This window comes from Cetorhinus maximus, chromosome 4 (assembly GCF_964194155.1).
Source record: "Cetorhinus maximus chromosome 4, sCetMax3.hap1.1, whole genome shotgun sequence".
Classification (NCBI taxonomy): domain Eukaryota; kingdom Metazoa; phylum Chordata; class Chondrichthyes; order Lamniformes; family Cetorhinidae; genus Cetorhinus; species Cetorhinus maximus.
The window spans coordinates 119,644,136-119,665,821 of NC_135882.1; the positions used below are offsets into that span (position 1 = coordinate 119,644,136).

The 21,686-nt window shown below is 46.2% G+C and overlaps 1 protein-coding gene across 1 annotated transcript in view; it reads right to left on the minus strand.

The window, feature by feature from the left end:
* The window catches only part of LOC144680090 (cyclic nucleotide-gated channel beta-3-like), a 183,730-nt gene that overhangs the window by 64,861 nt on the left and 97,183 nt on the right, over positions 1 to 21,686 (minus strand). Inside the window, exons 7-9 of the mRNA XM_078541235.1 lie at positions 11,360 to 11,410; positions 11,162 to 11,248; positions 1,476 to 1,540 (exon numbers count right to left, since the gene is read on the minus strand). Coding sequence (XP_078397361.1) covers positions 1,476 to 1,540; positions 11,162 to 11,248; positions 11,360 to 11,410 — 203 coding nt within the window. The remainder of the gene's footprint in view (positions 1 to 1,475; positions 1,541 to 11,161; positions 11,249 to 11,359; positions 11,411 to 21,686) is intronic.

Sequence of the window (21,686 nt, forward strand, 5' to 3'; positions counted from 1 at the left end):
GCCTCAACATAATCTCTTATGACCTTATAGGGGTAAATTTTATGAGTTCCCGAGTTCTGGAATTTGTCATCCTGTTTTGGTGAAGAACACCAAGTTTTGTCACTCAACATTTTTACTGAAGTATGCCGTTCAGTTTTGGGGAGAACATTTGGAAACTATCACTCAATATTGGCAGTGGGTGCTATGATCTGCCTCTCTGTTGGTGGACATCTCTGAGAACTGTCAGGAAAGACCACTTGACCTTTTATCCACTATTGGGGAGAGACTTTGGTATGGCTCTGATCTGTCACTGAGTGCTCAGTGAAGGGGAAAAGACATGACAGGAAGGTTCTCCTGCCCCCATCCCCCTGAGATTTTTGGAAGAATTGGGCAGAAGTTGGAAATGGATCAGGATGGGCTCCATGTCTACATCCATTTTTATATCCTCTAATTGCCTGCCAGACTTGCTGGGTGATGTATAATGTAAAGCATTTTATTTTTGTTTGGCAATCTTCAGCTGGCAGCACAGAAGTCACCAGCCATACAGTGCTGCTGACAGGCGTCCTCAGCCAATCTCTGCAATAGAGAACAATGAGCCCTTCAAATTATCCAAATGGTCTGAGGCTGGAAAATTGGCCTAGGCCAAGAGGCTGCACCTGCGTGTTGGGTGGGGTTTCCATCATGTTAAAGATGTGCCCCAATGACACAAAAACAGAAAAACTGGGCTGATTTGTATGCAGCTGCAATTGAAATCCTAGCGCCTAGCGATTCTCACTACTTTGTGTTCAATAGCTTTTTTTTTATACATTACAAACCTGGCACAGAAATGTAAATGTGGCTTGCAGAAATTAGTTTGCACTCCTCAGGCAAAGGCAGTGAAATGTCAACTAAAGAATAAAACTAATATTAACTTATTGCTACAGTCCCTTGACCTCAATCTCAGCACATGATTCTGGGTAAACTACACAGTCTTTTAGAATACTCATTGAAGTATGCAGCACATAGATTATGATACTGCAGCTGGTGGGTCAATGTTGAGCTTTCAAAAACAAATTAGGTGCATTTCAGTTAGAGATGGTGGTATAGTGAGGTTATACTAAAGAAACTGTGAAGTGGCTGTGTGCACCAATTTAGTCTAATCTTGGCCAGCACAGGCAGCCTGAGATCGAGGCAGACTGTAGCCTTAAACTCTCTAATACTTATTTTATGTGTGACGTCTTTTTCTGTGCTTGGTGAACAGAAGCTGATTTCTGTTAGCAGCTTTGAAAAGATATATTCAGTGGATAATTCAACACTGTGTCTGATATCAGCATTTACACAACAAGAAACTAATGTGCATCATTTATTTTAACGAAAGAAAAGGACAAATTTCAATCGTTTCTTACAAGCAGAAGTCTACTGCATTTCTTAACATAGGTTCAATAAACATGGCATTTTATTACTAAAGACTTTCACACGAATCACACATTGATTTTGTCATCTAAATGGTTGCTTACCTGTATATAAAGGCTTTTTCCATCATCGCCTCAAGTCGATGATTGAATTCAAAGAATGTTAAATACTGGGGGAAATAAAAGCCAAGAAACATAACAAAAAGCATACTGAATGTTTCTATTTCAACATTTTTTTCCTGGTACCTGCAATGCTTAGTTATGGAGAGGTTTCATCATTACTGTTATTATTTATTATAAAGAATGAGCTTGAAATTTTAAAGCAGCTTATTACGTTCTCAGGAGGTCCCGGGTGGGATTGTCCCAGGTTTGGACTAAGTGCAGTAGTGGGCGGGTAAAATGACGTTTACCAGCCGGCCACAATGGCGGCTTCTCACACTCTATTGTCCCCAACCCGCCGCATTAATTATGCATTCCTGGGAAACACGCCATTTCCATGGCGGGCAGTCTCCGATTCGCCCACCACACTGTTACCTCGCTGCTTCATCATGCTGGGCATCACATTAAAAGTACAGCTGCGCGTGCACCTCTCAGTGCTTCCAGCCCAGGACAGCTGCAAATAAGACATGGCCTCAAAAGGCAAGAAGACTGCAGCCCCAGGTTTAGTGACGTGTCCCTTGAGTGCCTTTTGGATGCTTTGGGGGCCCGCTGTGATGTCCTCTACCCCTGCTTTGGCCGCAGGTGAGGCAGCAACATTACCACTCCGGCTTGGTAGGCGATGGCAGTGGTGATCAGTGCCAATGCTGCACAGAAGAGGTTGGCCATCCAATGCAGATAGAGGATGAATGATCTCATCCGTGCAGCCAGGGTATGCAACCATTTCATCACTCTAAACTCACACTCAAGCCCATCACACATTCACTGACATCTAACTCATTGCCAGCTCAAGGGACATCACCATTCACTCTTTCACACACACCCTCACATCTCCAGCTGGCCTCATCTGTTCTGGAGACCTCCTCCTCAGCCCTCACTATCTTGGGGCCACTTGCACAAGTCAACATGTGCCCCCACACACACACTGGGATACCTTCTTCTTCAGCACAACCCTTACCCTGTAGCCTCTTCCCTTGCCTGAGGCTGCTTCTACCCCTTCCCCAAGCAAGCCCTAGCCTTGCAGCTGTGCATAGCCTTATGACTGGTCTTGTAGGTAGAGAACTGCCTGTGAAACCCCCTAAAAGTGCTGTGGTGCTGTCTGTGAAGCCTGGTGCTGATGGCCGCGAGTGCTGTCCATAGCAAGATGGGCAAACAAACCTTGAAGTCCTGAGTGAAATGCAGCTCACCAGGTGCACATCACTTATGTGCAGTTGTGAAAGATGTCGGTGTGCAATCACACCGACATGGGCGGATGATCCAGTGTGGAGGGATGAGTCCTACAGGCTAGCCTTATAATGATATGCAGATGTATTACAATGAGGTTCTCGATGTCCAATGGCGGGAAACATGGCCCCCCATTGACGGGCTGAGTGGATGATCGCAAACTTGTTTCACGTCATCGTGAAACTGATTTTCGGCCTTCTCACCATATTGTTCACTCACACCACCGAGCATGCCAGTGGACACGGACGATTCCCCGCCCCCGAGTGCTTCACATTCAATGAGACACTTTTGAAGTACAATCCTATTGTTATCCAGCCACATTATCTGTGTTGATTGAAACATAATATGGGGCTGAATTTTATGCTGATTGGGTGTGAAATCGCTTGAGATGACGTCCGGCGAGTGTCCCGACATCATCCCACACTCATGCGATATTTCAGTCGGCAGGTGCGCTTGGGTGTCTGAGCTGCACCTACCATCGATTAAAGGCCACTTAAGGCCATTAAAAAGGCAATTGACCAAGATTTCACATTGTCCGTGCAATTTTGCGCTCATTGCATGAGCAAAACGGGCAGGCAGGCAGCTGACATTTTGATAAACCTCATCCAGGGGTGGGATAAAAAGGGTCAGCAGCATTGCCATTGTAAGTAGTGAGGAGTTTTGGAGATAGTTTGCTGCTGTTTGCTTATTGGTACTTGGTGGCTTCATCTCTGTTCGGGGCTTCATTGTTAGCATTTCCAGGCTGCATGTAAGGGCTCATTGGTCTCTTAGTGCCCAGAGGATTTTGACCTCTGTGTTGTGTGGCACTACCATCATGCTAAATGGGATGGATTTTGAACAGATCTAGTAATTCAAGACTGGGCATCCATGAGGCGCTGTGGAACATCAGCAGCAGCAGAATTGTACTCGAACACAATCTGTAACCTCATGGCCCGGCATATCCCCCACTCTACCATTACTATCAAGCCAGGGGATCAATCCTGGTTCAATGAAGAGTGCAGGAGGGCATGCCAGGAGCAACACAAGGCATACCTGAAAATGACGTGTCAACCTGGTGAAGCTATAAAACAGGACTACTTGCGCGCCAAATAGCATAAGCAGCAGATGATAGACAGGGCTAAGCGATCCCACAACCAATGGATCAGATCTAAGCTCTGCAGTCCTGCCACATCCAGTCGTGAATGGTGGTGGAGAATTAAACAACTCACTGGAGGAGGAGGCTCCACAAATATCCCCATCCTCAATGGTGGAGGAGCCCTGCACATCAGTGCAAAAGATAAGGCTGAAGCATTTGCTGCAATCTTCAGCCAGAAGTGCCGAGTGGATGATCCATCTTGGCCTCCTCCGGAGGTCTCCAGCATCACAGATGCCAGCCTTCAGACAACTCGATTCACTCCACATGATATCAAGAAACGGCTGAAGGCACTGGATACTGCAAAGGCTATGGGCCCTGACAATATTTTGGCAATAATACTGAATACGTCTGCTCAAGAACTTGCCACGCCCCTAGCCAAGCTGTTCCAATACAACTACAACACTGGCATCTACCCGGCTATGTGGAAAATTGCCCAGGTATGTCCTGTACACAAAAAGCAGGACAAATCCAACCCAGCCAATTACCATTCCATCAGTCTACTCTCAATCATCAGTAAATTAATGGAAGGGGGTCATCAACAGTGCTATCAAGCGGCACTTACTTAGCAAAAACCTGCTCACTGACACCCAGTTTGGGTTCTGGCAGGATCACCCAGCTCCTAACCTCCTTACAGCCTTGGTTCAAACATGGACAAAAGAGTTGTACTCCCGAGCTGAGGTGGGAGTGACTGAGTGTGGCATCAAGGAGCCCTAGCAAAACTGGAGTCAATGGGAATCAGGGGGAAAACTCTCCAATAGCTGGAGCCATACCTGGCACAGAGGAAGATGGTTGTGGTTGTTGGAGGTCAGTCATGTCAGCTCCAGGACATCACAGCAGGAGTTCCTCAGGGTTGTGCCCTCGACCCAACCATCTTCAACTGCTTCATCGATGACCTTCTTTCCATCAAAAGGTCAGGAGTGGGGATGTTTGCTGATGATTACAAAATGTTCAGCACCATTCGTGGCTCCTCGGATATTGAAGCAGTTCATGTCCAAATGCAGCAAAACCTGGACAATATCCAGGCTTGGGCTGACAAGTGGCAATCTTGCGCTACACAAGTGCCAGGTAATGACCATCTTCAACAAGAGAGAATCTAACCATCGCCCCTTGACGTTCAATGGCATTACCATCACTGAACCCCCACTATCAACATCCTGGGAGTTACTGTTGGCCAGAAACTGAACTGGACTAGCCATATAAATATTGTGGCTACAAGAGCAGATCAGCGGCTAGGAATCGTGCAATGAGCAACTCATCTCCTGACTCCCCAAAACATGTCCAAGATCTACAAGGCACAAGTCAGGAGTGTGATGGAATACTCCCCACTTGCCTGGATGAGTGCAGCTCCTACAACACTCAGGAAGCATGACAGCATCCAGGACAAAGCAGCCTGCTTGATTGGCACCACAATCATTCATTCCATCCACTACTGACGCACTGTAGCAGCAGTGTGTACAGTGCATCTACAAAATGTGCTGCAGTAATTCACCAAGGCTCCTTAGACAGCACCTTCCAAACCCACCACCACTACCACCTGGAAGAACAAAGGCAGCAGATAGATGGGAGCACCACCACCTGGAAGTTCCCCTCCAAGTCACTCACCATCTTGACATGGAAATATATCGCCGTTCCTTCACTGTCGCTGGGTCAAAATCCTGGAACTCCCATCCTAGCAGCACTGTGGGTGTACCTACACCACATGGACTGCAGCGGTTAAAGAAGGCAGCTCACCAACACCATCTCAAGGGCAACTAGGGATGGGCAATAAATGCTGTCCCAGCCAGCGAAGCCCACTTTCCATGAATGAATAAAAAAAAATTCCTTTTTATTTTATTTCATAATGGAAATTTCATCCAGCCCTTGGATGAGGTTTGATGAAAAATACAAAGGCCACCTGGTTGATTCGCCTGTCCACCAATTGTAAGGTTGGATGGGCCACGAAAATTCAGAGACACTTGCGCCATTAATGGGCTTAATTGCCCTCTTAATTTTTGGCGGGCGCACTTCCGACTTTAGCGCGCACCTGCCAAGCAAAATATCGCATGAGTGTGTGATGATGTTGCGGCGCTTGTCCGACATCTTCTCGTGCAATTTTACACCTGATCGGGTCAGGCGCGCGCCCGCCTGTGGGATGCAAAGTTCAGCCCATATTTTCCAAATAAGTGACTGTTGTAAGGTATCATTACTGCTCTAGTTGCTAATATTCGTGCAAAAGCAGATCCTGAACATCTCAATCAAAAGTTTGGCTTTACAGCTGAGGTGTATGAGTCAAACGTGCATTAGATCTTAGTAGTTTTACCTCACCTTAAGCACTTCTCATTTCCTACAAATATGCTCTTCAGTATAAGTGCTTTATTTGGCTTCAGAGTGTTGGCCTAAGGGTGAAGAAAATTAGATAGAGTTCCCATTCCTAATGACTATAATCACTTTTGCTGAAAGGTATGCAAATGTGGATTTTAGATGCAGACAGGCTCTAGCTTACCATGGACAGATGAACTGTCATTATTTATTGCCTATTATATTCACATATAAAACAGTACCATATGGCCAAGGCAACAGATTGCTGCTGGCATCTGTGGAGGTAAACCCAAAGATGTGTCAGAATGTTCAAAAATGGGGAAGAATGTGGAGAAAATTGGAAAAAGAAAGTCATGTTTGAGGTAGATATTCTGCTCATGAGAGACCTTTATGCATTTTTAATGTGCACTCATTATATTCTAATCGTAGTATTTTTAAAAACAAATTACTTCTTTTTCATTTTGATAATAATGAAAATGATTCACTGGTCCCCACTCTGCCCCCAGGGTAACAAAGACTTTGGATTTAATTTCACTGGGTTTAAAATCCTAACCATTTACTTATTTGTTTATTCACAGGATGTGGGCATTGCTGGCAAGGCCAACATTTATGGGTCACCCTAATACCTGAGAGAAGGAGTTGGTGAGTTGCCTTCTTGAACCTCTGCAGTCTGTGTAGTGCAGGTACTCCCACAGTGCTGGGAATTCCAAGGTTTTGGCACAATAATGATGAATCAAAATGGATATATTTCCAGGTCAGGGTGCTGGGTGACTTGGTGAACTTGAAGGTTGTAATCTTTCAATAAACATGCTGCCCTAATCCTTTTAGGTAGCTGTGGTCAAGGGTTTGGGAGGTTTTTTAAATTCTTTCATGGCACGTGGACATCACTGGCATTCGTGAACAGCTGTCAAAGAAGCCTTATTTGCTTCTTGTATAGGTAGTACGCACCGCAGCCATATTGAACCAGTCACAGAGGGAGTAAATGCTAAGGTGGTGGATGGCATGCCAACAAAAAAGGGCTGCTTTATTGAGATGGCGTTAAGCTTCTTTAGTACTGTTGGAACTGCACCCATCCAGACAAGTGGAGATAATCGCATCACACTCCTGACTTGTGCCTTATAAGTGGTGCAAAAGCTTTGGGGAGCCAAGAGGTGAGCTACTGACTACAAAATGCACAGCCTCTGGCCTGCTCTTGTAGCTATGTTATTTATGTTGCTGGTCCAATTAAATTTCTGGTCAGTGGTGACCCCAGGATGTTGATGTGTGCTACGAATGTTACTTGCCACTTAAGCCTGATGTTAGAAGGCACAGCCCAATTCTATAGTGCAGACAAGTATGAAATATTTCCCCTTTACCCCAAAGGAAGACCAGAGCAAGCTTCTAAATGTCATCAATCTCTTCTAAGATCAATTACCTTTTTCCTCAAGCATTATGGGGCCTTGGGAAGAGAATTAAGGTAGAACCAGGTTCTGCCCAATTATCTGGCCCTCCTTCTGTAGTTATGCTGGAGATGTGCCCAGACCCAGGGCAGAAGTTAATGCAGGAAAATTGGATAAGGTCCGAAAACAGGCACAGGGATCAAAATGCATGATTAACACTCATCTGTTAATTCTGCAGCAGGCAGCATGCAAACTTCAAACATAAACATAAGGATTTAAGAAATATGAGCACGAGTAGGCCATTTGGTCAGTCCAGTCTGCTCCACCATTTAGTAAGATCATGGCTGATCTGATTGTGGCCTTAACTCCAATTTCCTGTCTGCTCCCCGAAACCCTTGACTCCATTGTAGATCAAAAATTTTTGAACTCAGCCTTGAATATATTCAATGACCAGCCTCCACTACTCTCCGGGGTAGTGAATTCCAAAGATTAATGATCCCCTGAGAGAAGACATCCCTCCTCATCTCTGCCTTTATTGGGGACCCCTTATTTTTGAACAGTGGCTCCTAGTTCTAGATCCCCTTACAAGGGGAAACATCCTCTCAGCATCTACCCTATCAAGTCCCCTTAGAATCTTATATGTTTCAATAAGATCACTTCTCATTCTTCTAAACTCCAATGGGCATAAGCCCAACCTGCTCAATCTTTCCTCTTAAAACAACTACTTTATCCCAGGAATCAATCTGTAGCTCCCAGATTCCTGAAGCTGTGGTCACTTGGCCGACAGCTTTAAAAGTTAAATTGGAGGCATGCAAACTCATTAAAAAAATCTTTTGATAGACCCGTCTCCTGGGATCAGTCACTTGCCTGTCAAGACACCTCTGATAAAAATGGAAGTGGCTGAGGTGGAGATAGGTTGGAAATCAGGTTTTAGAATTTTACATATTTAACACCCCTGCTTCCTCCTTGCCCTTTCTGGGGTTTAAAATTACTCCTCAATATCTGCATGACATCTTTTCTTTGTCCTCTATTGTCAAGTTGTGTCGAAGGCATTAGTTGTGGTGAACAGGCTGTGAAATGGTCAGTGAGTGGCTTTCCTGCTATCTTTTGCTTTCGGCTGTTAGAAGCTTGCTGTGGATCCTGTTGTTGTCAAAGAAAGATCAGCAAATCGTCACTCTATGATGGGTCATCTACAAGCGATAGGTGTTGTTAATTGGTATGTTGTATTGATAGGCACCATATAATGCTCTATGTACAGAAGTTAATATTTATTTATACTTGTAGTCACTCCAGAAACTGAACACTGGATTGTCTTGACATATGGGGGAAAGTTCAATCAGCACCGGTACTAGTACAAAAATGTGTGGTGTGGTCAGAACATGTGCCCAATACTATCTGACAGAGGCAAGTGCAAAATTGGCATATGTGACTCATTTAATTAAGATTGGTGAACTGCCAGCGTAACTCATAAGATTTGTTGACCATTTGCAGGCCTCAATGAGGATCTTATGCCTGAAAAGTGAGCAAGACTAGTTGAATTTCTCTCTCTGCGAGTTCAAATCATTGGCCAGCTCTATCATTCCTCCCCTGCTCCATCTATTAGTCAAAGCACTTCAGAAAACTTCAATTTAAACTGGAGGAAAATCTGGCACAATTAATTCAAGTTAATCCCTCTCAGCCAATTTCAGTTCGGCAATGATTGAATTTATGGAGAAATGTATATTGCATACAGTCCCACCACAATGTGACATTAGGAAAAGGGGCAGCAAAAAAAAACCTATCACTTTACTTTCATTTAATAGGGTTGATAGGATGTAAAGAACCTATTTTTATTTTTCTTGGACTGTGGCTTTAAAATTGGACTGTGGCTTTAAAAACTACCATGGCTGCAGTTGAAAGACATGTTCACTGGAATAAGATGAGGAATATCTACAATGTTGCTCTCCTGGAACAGTGTGCCATAAAAGAACTGGATGGTGCCTGAAAGGAGCCGTGGACTAAGGGGAACTGCCTGATGACAGCATTTTAACTTGTTCATGACCAGGTGACCAGGGTTTTGTGTGGTAACAGTGCAAGCAATAGTGCTCATAGCCTGCAAAGAGGGAAGACCTAAAACCTCTCTCTCTTATGCTTTTAAGATTCCAGTAATTCTGCCAAAGTAGCTAGCTGGCTATTCCTCACATCTCTGTAACCTGCTTTGTCTGAAAACCCATGTCAAGAGGAAAAGGGGTAGAGACATTGGGGAGAATTTTCTCCCCGTCGGGTGCGGGCGGGCGCGCGGGCCAATTGGCACCCCCGATTGGCTGGGCGCACCATTTTACATGGGCAGGCCAACAGAGGTGCCTCAGGGAGATTAGTTTTAAGTTTAAACAGTTTAATAAAATATTGAAAAATTTTTTATGACATGTCCCCTCATGTGGAACTGTCACATGAGCTGCGACATGTGCATTAATTTTAATAAAAATTTTTCTGAAAATTTTAAATCATTCATGAAACCTCATCCCGCCCTTGGATGAGGTTCCTTGAAAAATGAGAAGGCTGCCTGGGCTCTTTGCCTGCCCACCAACCTTAAGGCTGGACGGACAGCTCAGCTGATTGCCTTAATTGCTTTTTAACAGGCCTTAATGAGCCTTTGACAGTTTGGCGGGCCCCGCCCCCGCTCACCGAGTTGAAGATTCAGCCCATTGAAAAGCAAGTTTTTCAACCAGTGAACCACAGACTGAAAGTGCTGGGAGACCACCTCGTGTCATCAACAACAAACTGCAAGGAATTTGGAAGGCATCAATCAAAATCAACCCAGCTAATCCTGTACTCTGGATTGGTGATACTGAACTGTTTCATCTCACCGTTAAAATCCATGTTTTGTGTGTCTTATGTGTGTGTGTGTTTCTGTGTGTGTGTTTGTGTATAGGGGTTGAAGAAGGGGTAGAGTTTAAGTTATATTGTTAGAAGTTAGTAGTTCATATTTCTTTCTTTTGCCACTGGTTAACGACAGTTTGTTCCATAAACAGTTATTTACTTATTAAGTTTACGAACCTGGTGCTCGTATTCTGTTAACCTAAATTAAACAGTTAGGCAATCTGGTGGTTTGGTCAAACTTTTTCACATTTGTCGTGGTTTGGGGAACAGTGGGGCGTGATATTACAGCGCATTATCCCCAGTGAGTTGTGACAATGATGAGAAAACATTAAAAAGGAGAGCCCTATAAACTCATTTATCTTGGTGATATATATAAATATTTTGTATATTATCAGAAATAAACTGAATTTTGTTAGAAGAGAATTGAGATTTTACATGAATAAGTTAATTGAAATAAAAGGTTACAGCATATCACTCCCTTGTGTAATACTTTTCCAATATTTTCACTTCCCTCTTGAATGACGTAAGATCATGCATTCCATTTTATTCAATAGACGGTCAAACTTTAAACATGTTGAATATGATTTATAGATCTCACCAACTCTTTGCAATCCAGACACATTATGAGGACTCCAGAAAAGCAAAAAAGATGAGATTTACACCTACAACATGTGAGTTAAATTTAACACAGTCCATGAAAATTAGTTCCAATATGAAACCAATAATACAAGTGCATTTACCTTAAGTACACGATTCAATCGAAACAGGGGATTACAGCCAAACACCAGGTAGAATAAATCAAATGGGATTACTGATGCCAGATCAAGCTGTGGAAACAGAATTTAAATCTGGAAGCATACTGTTAAATCTGAAAAGGTAACTTAACCAAAAACTTATTTGCTAATTAGTTGGATGTTCACAGCTAAATGAAAGCTTACCTTGAATTTTGATGATTGTGTATAATTCTTTCTCATTCCTTCTTTATCAGCCTGAACAACAAGAAAATGTGTAAATCATAAAATTAATGTTCTTATATTAAATCATGTTTTACTTTAGCTTTTTATGATTTTTTGTGTTCATCAAATAAAGAAGGGTAATTGGGAGCAGAACATTTTTCATTTTTATCATCCAGTTTCAGTGGCAAATATCCCCAGCTTAAGTGTAACTCCAACAGATACAGAGTAAAATTTCCTGTACTCTATCCTAACTGCAGGCTGCCTTTTTCATTCTTTGTTAAAACTGGAGTCAAAGTTTCCTACTTTCTGGAGTATTAGATGTGAATGATAAATTGCACTAAGTTCTAGGGCAGGATTTTCTGGGCCCACCAGCAGCGAGATTCATGGTTGGCAGGAGTGCAAAAGTCAGAATGAGGACAAAAGTCAGATACCCGCCAGCAGAAAAAATGAGTAGGAATTTCCCCCTCGCCACTTTCATGGCAGGATGATGGTGGATCAACTTTCCTGCTAATTCCATGCCGGAAACGCCATTTGCATGTATTAGCATGTCAGGAATACTCATTAAAAATGCAATTTACTGGAATCACGATTCCACTCCCAGATACATGCCGCCACTCCCCCCCCAGTGGAAAATTAGACCAGTTTAAATCACGACCAGATATCAGTGGCGTGCAGCTGTCCACCCTCACTTCACTTGTGACTTCAAGGTGAGTGCAACATTCAAAGACTACCTGCAACGGCGCTGCACCAGTTCCCCAGCGATGCCAGTATTAGCCCACATTGGTGGGAGTGTATGATGGGGCTGCTCACTGTGGCTGCCTAGGTCGTTGAGCTGGGCTGCTCACCATGCTTGTCGCGCTACTCTGGCAGGACAGCATTGTGCCCTGCGAGTATCAGGCAGGGCTACACTCTAAAACAGAGACTGGCATGGTGACCTGGGTCGGTGGGGGTGGAGTTGGAGGTGACAGAGACATGAGGGTGAAGGGTGTTTGGGTGGGTTGGATGGGGAATGATGGCAGGCAGAGAGAAGATTGGGGGCGGGGAAGCTGGACCCCGACATGAAATACTAGAATGTACACAAAAGGAGGTGGGTGGGATTCGATTTGCATGAAGGGGAGGGGATGCACACAGATTCTAGATTACGAAAGTGAGGGAGGCGGTGGTTAGTGTAGAACAAGAGGGTTGGGTTGGACAGAGACTCATGGAGCGGGGATGGAAGAGAAACAGTTTTGTGATCATTCATTGAGGAGCCAGAGAGCTGAGTGAAAGATAATCATAGTCCCTGGACTGTTACCAAGAGGTCGTGGTGAGAGATTAAAGGCAGTCCTGGGGCTCTGTAGAGCCTGTAGTCAGGGCGAGAGTTTAAAGGCTGTCCTGGGGTTTCGTGGGCCATGCTACAGGGCTATGCATGTCACGCACACCGTGTTCCCGCTCCAGGGAGGGGCAAGGCCTGTGTACTCAATGGGGATCAGGAACAGCTTGTGTGCAGGACGTGGTCACAGTCTCACAGTCGGTGGTGATGGGATTGTCTGGCTCGGTACTGGACTGCAGATGGTCATGGTTGGGGGGGCATCTGCAGCCTGTAAATGGGGAAAGTGTAATGGTGGGGTGCTCAAAACTCTCCTAGGGGGGTCACCTCTGTATGTGACTGTGTACACAACCTCAAGATGGGGAGGGGTGAGGTCCACATAGGGCACTGAGACATCAACATTGATGGGTTCTGGGAGAAGGGCAGGAATGTCTATTGCAATGACAATGGGATCCAGGGTTACTGTGGGAGGCTGGAGGATAACCTGAGGGGGGTCTACCTGCACATTGTGAGGTTCCAGGAAGATTGGGGGACCCAAACACTAACAGGGGGAGGGTCGAATCTGGTCTCAAATGCAGCACCACCATCTTGAGACCCCGAAGTTATGATGCAGTTTAAAATCAAAACTGGAGAAGAATCTGCAATGGAGGTGGTGGGGGGCAGTGTGGGAGGGGCCCATGGTTGGACTCAGGGGCCCTAACATGGGGCACCCCCACACTGCTTAGAATAATGTTGTAAGGGTGTCCGAGTTGCTGCTATTGTTGATAGAGTTGATTTGCAGATACTTCTTGGGTGGAAGCATTAAGTTTATTTACAATATATTCAGCAGCAACTAGACATGTGCTTTCAACTCCAACTCTATCTCTACACTGACTGCTGAGGTAGCCTGCGCTACTCTCCTATTGGTTATTACAGATCATATGATCTTCTTTAACAAGTATTATCTTTAAAGGTACATTATACACTAAATAAAACCATAATTACTACAAGTAACAACATGGAAATGGAGTCTGAGCTGATAGAACTCAGGAAGAGTTTATTGAGGAGGTGCAATTGGAACCATTGATATTTGGAACACTTTAACTTGAGACTTCAGGAGTCATTGGGTTCACAATGAAGTCAATCAGTTTGAGCACTAACAGAGGGGAATGTGAGAATGGGCGATGCAGCCAACCATGAAGGGAGCACAGCCGCTGGATATCTGCAAGATGATCAATGAAAGCCTCTAACGTGCTTTCTGCAATTGGCAAGGCTAATGGGCCAAAGGACATCCAGTCATTCCAAAAGTGCAGGTTAGGTATAATCAGTAAACCAGATCAGATATAGCAGGAATACATTAGGTAAGGTTGAACCTGGATGCCCTCAAGCTCCTTCCAAACATTGTGGGGTTAAGATGTCAAGTAGCTGAGGTGGCATCTTGGTCACTTAGATCTGTGAGGTAGCGTCTCAGCTGGAAAGCTGGATCAGGGAAAGGCGAGAGGCGCAGACACAGCTCTAGGGGATGACAACGGCTTTCTGGTAGCATTTCTCCTGTCCTTTAGTGACATGCCAGTGATCTGAAAGGCCATTACAACCACTAACATCGAGAGCAACGTCAGCACTGGGCCTTGGACCTCCAACCCTCATGTTTCACCAGGCCCTAATCTTTGGAAAGGTCAGCAGCCAAAGCTGTAGCTGTCCTGGGAAGTGAAAGGCAGCATGCCAGCCCAAAACCTGCATCAAGTAGATTTGATGTAGCCATGGCCACCTGAATGAGACATTTCTTGCTGCCACAGAGATGCACACATGTCTGGAGACACCAGCATGGCTGCAGGTCTTCTGCTTTGGCACAAACAATGAAGACAGCTATTTCATGATGAGACAAGATGAGTGGTAAACTTCCAATGCATCACCCATGTGTCTTTTAATAAATATCACTTCCTAGTGCAATTTGCAGTCACTTTCAATAAGAAGGTTGACACAATTTACGTCCCTAATGTTAGACAAAGGGCGAGTAATTAACATGAGTCAGCTGGACATCGCGTGAATATCACAAAGGAAGGCGATCACCGAGTGGGGGCTTGCGTCAGCCTCTTCTTGTTCCTTGGGCTTTCTCTGGAACTTCTGATCACACAGCTGGATCATGTGGTGGGGTGGGCTCTGATTCAGCCAAACACCTTCACCTCATGGGGGTCAAAGTTCCTGGCGCCATATTTAAACCCCACCCAAACACACACATTACTCTCTGCAACCCAACTGTGTGATCAGAAGTTCCAGTGATGGCCCAAGGAACTAGAAGAGTGTGCCAAGGTTTAGCCATGGCTCCCTGGAGGCTCTAATTAGAGGTGTCTGCCAACACCGGGAAGTTATTTGCCCAGGGATGGATCCAAGAGTTCCACCAACCTCATCTTACCAGCCTGGGAGGTGGTCATGAAGGAGGTCAGCTTTGTGGGCAACCGCCAGAGAAATGCCATTCGATGCAGGGAGAGGCTGAATGATCTCATCCGCACTGCCAGGTTAAGTCAACCTTCAGCTCACTCCAAACTCACACTCTTATGCCTATGCATAATTAATGAAATTTCAAGCAGATGATCAGGCATGAGAACACAGCCCATCGAACAGCAGGAAACTCACCGCTAATCCCACCTGCCACCTACTTAGTCTCTGGAGCAGAAAAAAATTGCCCTTAGTGTTGCCCACTGTGCAATAATACAGCAGGCTGGCATTATTATAATAAAACATCTGATGTACCTAGTCCTGGTGTGCTATGAATGCTTATTACATTTTCCGCCTATGACTTTCTATCCATAGTGCCATACATTCATGTTTTGGTGTAAGTATAGGATACTGGTATTTTGTAGGGTGCGCTTAGCAGCAGAATCTATTTCTGCTAAGTTTCTGGTAACAGAATTGTCGAAAATGTGGGCTTGACCTACCCTGTAACTTTCTTCCCTTCGTCTGGCACGACCATGGTCTTCTACTGTGACATTTGGCATCAATGTGTGGGGAAAGAAAGGAAGTTGTGCTCTTAGTCTGAGGCCCATCAAAAGCTCGCATGCAGAGAAACAATTCTGCAAATGTGTGGAGCGATAACTGAGCAGGACTATCTCAAAGTTTTCACCTTTTCTGAGTAGGTCTTTAATGATACGTATCCCTCTCTCGGCCTCTTCATTGGCCTGAGGGTACTTTGGCGAACTTGTGACATGGACAAATCCATATAATGTTGCAAAGGATTAGAAACACTTGTTGGTGAATTGTGGCCCATTGTCAGAGACAACAATGTCCGGAATGCTGTGTGTGGAAAACATTCTCTTCAGAGAGGTTAGAACGGTTCATAGGTGACGCCATGTAGCTTTTGCATCTCTATCCAGCTGGAATAATAATACGCAATGACGGGAAATACTTTCCCCTTGAATTTAAATAGGTCCATATCAAGGCATTCCCATAGTCTGGTTGGGAAAGAGGAGAGCAGATGTGTCTGTGAATGGCACAGGCGATGCAATTGGAGACCATGGGTGGGATTTTCCCATTTGCGCCCTAAGTGCGGTGGTGGGTGGGAAAAGTGGTGTTTTCCTGACCTTGCACAATGGCAGGTTTTCTGCTTTCCGCCTCATTAATGATGCAAAAACAGGAAACAGGCCAGATTGCAGGCAGGCAGCCTTTGATTCACCTGCCCCACTGTGACCTCAGCGGTTCTTTCCTCCAGGCGCTATATTTAAACGGCAACCACACTCAATATATCCAGACCAGGATAGCCCCAGGGAAGACATGGCCCCAAATGGCAAGAAGAGTACGGCTCCCAAATTTAGTGATGATTTGCTGGGCCACCTACTGGATGGTGTCAAGGCCCGCCAGCATGTCCTGTCCCCCAGTAATGGCCGGAGAAGGTCAACTAATGCCACTACTCCGGCTTGGGAGGTGGTGTTTCCAGCGATCAGTGCAAGCACTGCGCAGAAAAGGTCTGCAGTCCAGCGCAGGAAGAGGGTGAATGCTCTCATCTGTTCCGGTAGGGTAAGTCAACCATCTCATCATCCTCAACTCGCACATTCACAAGTCCATCAGCCCTTAGCAGGATGACACTCCACAGGGATCTTGTACAGTGCCAGCTTAAGGCACGTAACCACTCACTCTCTCTCACACACCACTGCATCTCCATTTGGGTTCATATCCTGTGTAGATTGCGTCCTCATCGCATTTACTGTTCCATCATCACCCACACAAGGCAGGCATCCTTATCATCCTTGGTGTCCTGCTCACACCCTCTTCATTTGTCTTCGTGCAGGACAAACTTGCACACAATAGGAGTGAGAAGTCCCAGTCCGGAGGGTGGGGGGTGGTTTGGTTGAAATTAAGGCCCTCACTCCATGTGAGGAGCGTGCCATCACGCTGGCCAGAGAGGATAGGGATCTTGCATGCGGTGACGATGAGATGGACGGTGCTAACCCAAGTGAGGACCCTGCACAAGCTCATCCCTCAGACAACCTTACTGCGAATCCATTGTGGTATCTTCCAATCAATTGCCATGCTTAAGTAACCTCTACTTCCTTTCATAGGCACGTCTAGAAACCATCTGAGGGCATCATGCAGGCAGGCCCTCATCTCCAGCGCTGAAGATACTTTGGAGGAAGAAGAGGAGAGCACCGTTGAAGACCCGTCACAGCACCCACACACACCCTCCACCAGTGCAGAAACTTTGGCAGGACCTAGTTCTAGAGTAGCCTCGGGGTCACAACCTGGTGAGCACAGCACACAATCTGGTCCACTGCAGGCGGAGGCAGGGACATCTGAGGTCGCCGGCACTCAGAGGATTGCTGGAGGCCATGATTCTGCTGAACCCCAGTCTGATGAGAAGCCTCTAGACTCAGTCCTAACTCAGTTGGTGGAGCTGCTACGACAGTCAGGGGAATATCAGGAAGGGTTGTCAGCTGTTTACTACAGGTTGAAACATACAACGGAGGAGTCCTTCTGCGTTCAGTCTAAGGTTATGGTGCCAGCATGCCAACACACTCAGGTCAACACTGGTAGGATGGCGGCCACCATGGAGACCTTGGTCCAGGGCATACTTCCTGAACTCCGCCAGGAGCTGCACTTCATTGGTGTAGACAGTGGCGGCATCAATTAGTGACTACACGAGAGGGGGCCAAGGCACATCAATCTTACTCCAGCTGCCCCTTCTCCTCAAAGAGTCAGGTATCGGGCACCCATAGGGAGGGAGACCAGCAGATGGACACCCCGGAACCATCCAGTCAGGCGACTCCAGTAGTGTTCAGGCAATCTCAATCTCCTCTTCCTGTGACTCCATCACCTCCAGCTCCGTAGGCCCAGGAGGGTCTACCTGCCTCACAGCAAGTGACCCAAAGCAGGCCGGGGCCATCCAAGGCTTGGCCTGCCAAAGTCATCACGACAACAGGGCATAGCTGTCATGAGGCTGCCTCCACCTCCACTGTGCATGTTGGGGATGCACTAAGACATAACAGTAGGGTTAGGAAAATTAAGAAATATTCAGAGCACGGCAACGGCACTGGTGTTAATCACATGTCACATACTTTGCACTAACGTAAATAGAATTCCATCTATTTCACATCTTTTGTGCATGCCTCCTCTTTATGATCAGCTGTGTTGTTCTCCATCAGGTGAGATACAATGGTTCCTACCGCCACTTATTACAGATGTTGAAAACAGGTATCCCTGGTAGATGTTGCCAGATTCCATATCAACAGAGTGTGTGTGCAGTCTCATATAATTTTGAACATCATTGATGCCTCGTTCTTAATGTCAAGTCTGCTTGTGTAAGGAACCTCGTTCACATGATGTGCCATTTCATGTCATCTTCATTCTTGGCTGTTTAAGATTGAGGCTAAGGTGTTCACCTGCCTTGTCTGCATTATTGTAAGGTAAAGGCCTCGTGTCCATTGAATCATGTGTAAACGCATGGTGAAAGGTCATAGATCCTGGTACTCCATTTATTCATTGTCATCTGGCAGGATTTCCTATCTATGAGTCCTTACTCAGAGCTTGGGTGCGATCCTGTCTGCCTTCAGCATTGCTGACTCTCACAGCGCACATTAGGTAAGCTCAGTGTGAATTGTGTGCACCTTTCCACCTTTAAGTGCTGGAGCTCTGACCCGCGAAGGCACTTCATTTTGCTGGCACTCAAGCCCCCAACCTTCTGCCTTTCTAACCTTGTAATGGTCTGCTTTGCAGCCACAAGGCTCTCATCACAATGTAGGGATGCAGAGCTGTACCACACATTTTGAGTAGTGTCCCCTCACCTATACCATCACTGAGGTCATTGAAGATACATACAAATGGTGATGTGTTGCTGTCAAAGGAACTTGGAGTATATGCTGGAAGTGCACATGATAGCTTTTGACACTTCTGAGGGTACAAATGGGATGCAACCCAGAATGTAATGCGAGCGGTTCATGGTGTCTTTACATTTTGCAGCTGGCAAGGGCCAGGGCCGGCCATGAGGGCAGACTGACTGTATGAACTTGGTAATCCTCAGGTGGTCTGAATCCATGGAAAGGGCAGGATGAATTCATGCCCGCATCCCTAACTTATAGTGACAGATGTCAATGTGACAGAGAAGGTGGACAGAGGATTGGGTGATGTCAAAATGGAGTTAGACCTGTGTATCATCCTCGGCTGCCTTGGCCCACGTTTAACCTTTCAGTTATACCACTGAGGTGACACAGAGTGTGTTGTCCTGTTTTGACAGATGGACCTCCTTGAGGAATTTTGTCAGACTAAAGGCATATAGCTACAAGTGCGCTGAGGATTGTACAGCAGCTCCTGCCTCTACTAGGCTGCTGTGGCCACTGGGATACTGGAGAGACACCAGCAGAAACTGTGTCTTCTGAAGTGTGATGCCAGAATGCCCTCCACCAGGTTGGACCTCATCTAAACAAGGGCACATGTTCTTAAAGCTTCATCATCCTTCAAAGAACCAGGGCAATGGTTCTCAAAATGGGTGCGTACTCGCTCTTAGATTGAAGTGGCAAGGAGGGGTTCAGCAACGCTGGTGTTCATGTGGGCCCATAAGAGAGGACATTTGTCTAAGGGTCTGCTGACTACTACTTGTCATCCTCCTTTTGGAATCTGGTGGCTATGAGGGCCTCTCATTCATACCTGCCTTCTCTGCCCCATGTTATGGCTTCTTCTCCTGCAGCCTCTGCTTCCTCAAACTCATCACCCTCATCTCTTTCAATGTCCTCCTGTGCATGATATGCAACTTGTCCATGTCTGCATCTGGAAAGTCCTCCCCATTTTGCAGCAGCAGACCACGATGATCTGGGAGACCTTCTGGGGAGTGTACTGGAGTGCTCCACCAAATCTGTCGAGACACCGAAACCACGTCTTCAATGTGCCAATGCTCTGCTCTACCAGTGGTCGAGGAGCGATATGAGCACCGTGGGTAGTGATATGAGCAACGTGGGTAGCGATATGAGCACTGTGGGTAGCGATATGAGCACCGTGGGTAGCGATATAAGCACCGTGGGTAGTGATATGAGCACTGTGGGTAGCGATATGAGCACCGTTGGTAGTGATATGAGCACCGTGGGTAGCGATATAAGCACCGTGGGTAGCGATATAAGCACCGTGGGTAGTGATATGAGCACTGTGGGTAGCGATATGAGCACTGTGGTTAGCGATATGGGCACCGTGGGTAGCGATATAAGCACCGTGGGTAGCGATATGAGCAACGTGGGTAGTGATATGAGCACCGTGGGTATCGATATAAGCACCGTGGGTAGCGATATAAGCACAGTGGGTAGCGATATAAGCACTGTGGGTAGCGATATAAGCACTGTGGGTAGCGATATGAGCACCGTGGGTATCGATATAAGCACCGTGGGTAGCGATATAAGCACCGTGGGTAGCGATATAAGCACCGTGGGTAGCGATATAAGCACTGTGGGTAGCGATATAAGCACCATGGGTAGCGATATGAGCAACGTGGGTAGCGATATGAGCACCGTGGGTAGCGATATAAGCACCATGGGTAGCGATATAAGCACCGTGGGTAGTGATATGAGCACTGTGGGTAGCGATATGAGCACCGTGGGTAGTGATATGAGCACTGTGGGTAGCGATATGAGCACCGTGGGTAGCGATATAAGCAACATGGGTAGCGATATGAGAACCGTGGGTAGCGATATAAGCACCGTGGGTAGCGATATAAGCAACGTGGGTAGCGATATAAGCAACGTGGGTAGCGATATGAGCACCATGGGTAGCGATATGAGCAACGTGGGTAGCGATATGAGCACCGTGGGTAGCGATATAAGCACCATGGGTAGCGATATAAGCACCGTGGGTAGTGATATGAGCACTGTGGGTAGCGATATGAGCACCGTGGGTAGTGATATGAGCACCGTGGGTAGCGATATGAGCACTGTGGGTAGCGATATAAGCACCGTGGGTAGCGATATAAGCAACATGGGTAGCGATATGAGAACCGTGGGTAGCGATATAAGCACCGTGGGTAGCGATATAAGCAACGTGGGTAGCGATATGAGCACCATGGGTAGCGATATGAGCACCGTGGGTAGTGATATAAGCAACGTGGGTAGCGATATAAGCACCGTGGGTAGTGATATAAGCACCATGGGTAGCGATATAAGCACCGTGGGTAGCGATATGAGCACCGTGGGTAGTGATATGAGCAACGTGGGTAGTGATATGAGCAACGTGGGTAGTGATATAAGCACCATGGGTAGCGATATGAGCACCGTGGGTAGCGATATGAGCACCGTTGTACCTTCTCTCTGCAGGATTTTGTGGCCACCGCATGGGTGTCATCAGCCAGGTCCTTTGCAGATACCCTTTGCCACCAAGGAGCCAACCCTGGATTCTGCTTGGTCCCTCAAAGATCTCAGGGATCTGCGATCAACTCAAGATGCATGAGTCGTGGCAGCTTCCTGGGTATCTCACACACCCCTGCATGATTTATTTCTTGTGGTCGCAGACCAGCTGAACATTGAGTGAATGGAAGCTTTTCCTGTTTATGTATTGGAG